The 4,831-nt window shown below is 57.7% G+C and overlaps 1 protein-coding gene across 1 annotated transcript; it reads right to left on the bottom strand.

The window, feature by feature from the left end:
- Window positions 1–335: 335 nt before the first annotated feature.
- LOC105485097 (fem-1 homolog A) lies at window positions 336–4,156 on the bottom strand. Its single transcript, XM_011747299.2, has one exon. It carries the CDS (start codon window positions 4,037–4,039, stop codon window positions 2,030–2,032), a length of 2,010 nt encoding a protein of 669 aa, XP_011745601.1. The 5' UTR covers window positions 4,040–4,156; the 3' UTR covers window positions 336–2,029.
- Between the last annotated feature and the right edge of the window lie 675 nt (window positions 4,157–4,831).

Genomic DNA, 4,831 nt, shown 5'->3' with positions numbered 1-4,831 from the left:
TGCGTCTACGGAAAATACAAAAATTAGCTGGGCATGGTGGCAGGTGCCTGTAATCTGTTACTCAGGAGGCTGAGGCAGGAGAATCGTTTGAACCCGGGAGGCAGAAGTTGCAGTGAGCCGAGATCACGCCATTGCACTCCAGCCTGGGTGACAGGGCGAGACTCTGTCTCAAAAAAATAATAATAAAATAAAATAAGCCCCAGTATATAACATAGAAACCCCTCTGGCTAGGGGAGGTGGCCCTAGGGCTCTCTGTTCACTCGGACCAATGCCATGGACGGATCCACCCACCTCCCACTTCCGCAGTTGACCCACGCCAAGGACGTATCAGGCAATTCTCTTCCAGTATCTTTTTAATGACTTAAACACCAGCGCGCAGACTTGCAATGTAAACGGCCTCATTTCTGTGCTCTGTGCTTTGGGAGGGATGGGGACGCCATTTCCCACCTTGGCTGAGTTAAGTTAAAACCTGTCTTGCAAATAAATAAATAATTTCCTAACACGGCAAAAAAAAAAAAAAAAAAAAAAAAAAATCCAAACGAGACCTAGTTTCCATCCAGGGACACGATGTTTCTGGACACCCCCGGTGGCTGCTCCTCCTAAGGGCCTGGCCACTGCAGGGAGGATGTAGTGAGAATGGCTTTCCTTCTGCTGTTTGCTCCTGTCTGCCTGGGCTGATGGAGTCTCACTCTTGAGAAAAAGTCTTGCTGGGGCAGGTCCTCTGGCAGCCCCAGCACCTCACCCTGAGACATGGGAACCTGAGACTTTGTCCGAAGCTCGGCTGGAAGGCTGGTCTTGGCACTCAACGTCTTAGCTAGTGGATTTATTGCATTAAGACTGTACTTGGGCCTTTTTCATGATGACTTGGGTCCTAATCCTCGAAGCAGCTGAAAAAAACAGCCCGGGCCACCTGTAGATGCACCCACAATGAAATCAGAGGCCACGTGAGGTTTGCAAGGCGGAGTGGCCTGTAGTTTTAACTCGGGCACGATGGCGATGCAGACCCAAACCAATTGTGCCAGTTCTTGCTGGGTGGCAAAGTGTTGTCAGGCTTTGTGGTCACTCCTGATTTCTGCTTGGAAGAACAGTTCTCTTTCTAATGAGAATGGAAAATTGGAAAGGCTTGTAAAATCGGAAAGCCTGTAAAAGGCGGTAGAGTGGAGATGTATAAAAATGTACGGTCGCCCGTGTTTTAGGGGTCGACACCCATGGACTTTTATCTCGCTCACCAAATTCCTCACACACACAGAGCTCACTCCTGTGGCCTCGGCCATCTCGGGCACCACAAAATCCTCACGGCTTGAAATTCACTTATGGAGTCCAACAAACAACTTTCTTTTAAAAAAAAAAAAAAAGGCAGCAAAATCTCAGAACTTCTGTGCAATGCTTGCAACCTGCCCACTTATTAAATAAATAGAACACCAAACCAACCGAAAGCTATGCAAGTGGCAGGCTGCCCTGGGCAGAGCCCTGCCTGTCTGCCAGGGACTACGGTGGCACGGGAGCAGGGCGTGATCGTGCTGGAAGAAATGAGAGGTGGGCTCATTCCCTGACTTTCAGACTCTCATCTCGGGAGCCCCCAGTCCTAACACTGTATTCGGCAGCTGGAGTTATCCGGCCACGTAAAGGGGCAAGGGAAGGAAGGCCGTCCTCAACTTCTTCCTGTGTTTCTAGCAGGGAAGGAACGCAATGGCTTCGGTCCCTCCACCTCTAGGTAACAAGGCAAAGGCCTCTGTAACCCAGGCAGACAGGATGTGGGGAAGGCCTTGTGTCTTTCCCTAACTCAGAATGAGTGAGCGGGCTCCTGGAGAAAGACTGTCCTCTTAGCACGTGACCCTGAAGGCTTCTAGCACCAAAGGCTGGCTAACACCTCCCACCCTCTCTGCAGGTCAAGGGATGGGAGGCGGAAGAACCCTTCTCCTGATTGGTGCCGGAAGGAGGCGAGACGGAGCATCTGCTACACCCCAGCCCGATTTCCCGCCTTTCAGCAGGAGCGTGGAGAGGTGAGGGTACAGACGTTCTGGGCAGGTCAGTGCAGTTCAATGAATGCCTCCAGATCTTCCGGGATGAAGCCCTTGTAAGGGATCTTGTTCTTATCCAGGGCCCGGGCCGCAAGGCACTGCAGGGTAACGTAGTTGAAGGGCTGCATGGTACCCCTGGCCAGCAGCTTCTCGTCCAGCAGCTCGTAGGCCGTCTTCTTGAAGGCGTTGGTGGCATCCATGTGGGCCCCTGCTTCGATCAGGGCATTCATGATGGCCGGGCAGTTGTTCTGGGCTGCTATGTGTAGTGGGGTGTTGTTGTCAAAATCCCTGCTGTCCGGGTCGGCCCCGCAGTCGAGCAGCACTTTGACCACGTGCAGGGAGGGGAATCTGCCCACGGGGTAGCGGCCCACGTTTGTGGTGTCCTTGTCCACAGCCATGTGCAGAGGGGTGAAGCCGTTCTTGCCCCTGGGTGCGCACTTGAGCAGGCGGTAGACGGTCTGGTGCTTCAGGTGCTCCTGGCTGGGGGTGCACTCCACTTTCTCTAGCAGGTAGAGCAGGTGGAGGATGATGGCCAGCGCCTTGGTGAACTGGGCCGAGTCTCCGGGCTCCCTGGGCAGCTGCAGGGCCCGTTCCACTTCCCGGACCCCTTTGGTGAGGACCCCCATGAGGTCTGCAAAGCCGATCTGGGTGCCCAGACTGCCCTTGGCGGCCCGGTCCTGCAGCACGTAGGAGAAGAGTTCCGCGAAGGAGAGGAAGCTGCTGGCGGTCATGGGGCTCAGAGGCTCCAGGTTGGTCTGTTGCATGTCCAGGGCGTACTTCCACAAGCGGATGCAGCGCTCGAAATTGCCCGAGTCGGCGTACACGGCGCCCCTGTAACGGATATAATAGGAAGTGTCGGGGTGCGAGGGACCGAGGATGCGCTCCCGGATCAACAGGGCCTGCATGCGCATCTCATCCGGGTCGGTGATCAGCGCCTCCAGCTCCTCGGTGGTGTTGACCTCCCTGGAATAGTCATAGGCCAGGACCAGCTGTGGGGGCTCCGGTTTGGGCAGGTACTCGCCCCCCTGGTGACGCAGCTCCATGGCCCGCCTCCAGTGTTTGAGGGCCCCAAGCAGATCTCGTTTCTTATCCACATACGTAGCTCCCAGCAATTCCAAGGCTTCCACGGCAGCTTCCCGGCTGGTGGGACAGCAGCTTTCATAAGATTCCCCGTTCAGTGGTTCCTCCGGGGAGGAGCTACAGCATGGGGCCCCCTGAGGCTGCGCACACCCCTGGCTGGTAGAGGGGCCTTCTTGGGGCAGCCCAGGCTGAGCCTCTCCCCCTGCGATCTGCTCCTGGCCGGGCTGCTCCTGGATGAGGTACTCCACAATGTTGGTGTGGCCCGTCACACTGGCCGCAAGCAGCGGGGTCATGCCGTAGCCGTCACGTTCCATGCGGGCCTTGCACCCCAGCAGCAGCTGCAGGATCTCCAGGCTGCCGGACTCGGCGCAGTCGTGCAGGGCCGTGTTGCCCTTGGCGCTGCGCCGGTTCACCTGGGCGCCCTGCTCCAGCAGGTAGCGGGCGATCTCACGATGGCCCTTGTAGCACGAGATCATGAGGCACGTGTGGCCGTGCCGGTTGGCCACCTCAAGGTCGGCCTGGTGCTCGCCGACCAGGTAGCGCACCACCTCCAGGTGGCCGTCGAAGCAGGCGGCGCGCAGGGGCGTGGAGTTGGTGCGCGTGGTGCGGTTCACCGAGGCCCCGCGGCGCAGCAGGCTCCGCACCACGTCCAGGTGGCCGGCGGCGGAGGCGGCCCACAGCGGCGGCGCGCCCTCGATGGTCTCGCCATCGAAGTGCACCGAGCCACCGGCCTCCACGCTCGCGCCGCACCGGTCCACCAGGTACTCCACCACATCCAGGTGGCCGTAGCGCGCGGCGATGAGCAGCGGCGTCCCCCCGCCGGCCACCTCGCCCGTCAGCTCGTCCAGTTCCTCCCGGCTCCGGCCGCTGAGCAGCTTCTGGAGCAGCTGCAGCTTGCCGTCACGGGCAGCGTTGTACACGGCGGTGCGGAGGTCCATGGTTCGGGCCTCCGCCAGGCCATGGGCCGGCCGCCGGAGGACGGGGAGACAGAGGATCAGAGCCCGGACGGGCGGGAGGCAACCTTCACCGTCTCCCTCGCCGCCATCTTAGGGGTTCCTCGGGCGGAACAAAATGGCTGCCGCGACCCGACGAATGGGAGCACGCCGGGAAATGGAGTCCTCTGCGCGGGCCCACTCCATAGAACAAAAAAGGAATCATTGGGGGATTAAGACTACACTTCCCAAAAGGCCACAGGACAGCCCCCGCGAGCTGTGAGCGCGCGGCATGATGGAAATTGGTGTTCCAGTCGCAGTGCATGACCAGGGAAGTTAGCAATTTGAGAACTACAATTCCCGTCATGCAGCGCTACACGACCTAGCTTGTGGGAACCGGCGAAATTTGGTGACGTACTTCCCGTGGCTGTCTCTACGTCAGAGCCTATGGAAAAAGCCTGCACGATGCCCTTAAGGACTACATTTCCCAAAAGGCATGGCGAGCAACTCTGAGCCAATCAGGACCTAGACCGAAGGCCAAGCTCGGCCAGAGGGGGCGAGTCATGATTCGGGGTTGGAGCATAGGCGAGCAGCCCACCGGCAGGGGGCGCCAAGAGGAGGCCGAAAAGCCAGGCAGGGCGAAAGCGTTTTGAGCTGGGAGAACAGGGAGAGATAAGGGTAAAAAATTACGCGCTCAGTTCTTATTCCCCCATTCATTTATTCATTCATTCATTTACATGCATTTGTTTATATCCTAGCATATGTCAGAATTTCCTTCTTCTATTTTATTTACGTAAT

This window comes from Macaca nemestrina, chromosome 20 (assembly GCF_043159975.1).
Source record: "Macaca nemestrina isolate mMacNem1 chromosome 20, mMacNem.hap1, whole genome shotgun sequence".
In the NCBI taxonomy this organism is placed as follows: Eukaryota; Metazoa; Chordata; class Mammalia; order Primates; family Cercopithecidae; genus Macaca; species Macaca nemestrina.
Note: the sequence above shows the minus strand (reverse complement) of the source record. Positions and strands in the feature narration are given on the sequence as shown.

Coding starts and splice junctions, on each gene's coding strand:
- LOC105485097 (XM_011747299.2), bottom strand. CDS start 4,039: ATGGACCTCCGCACCGCCGTGTACAACGCTGCCCGTGACGGCAAGCTG.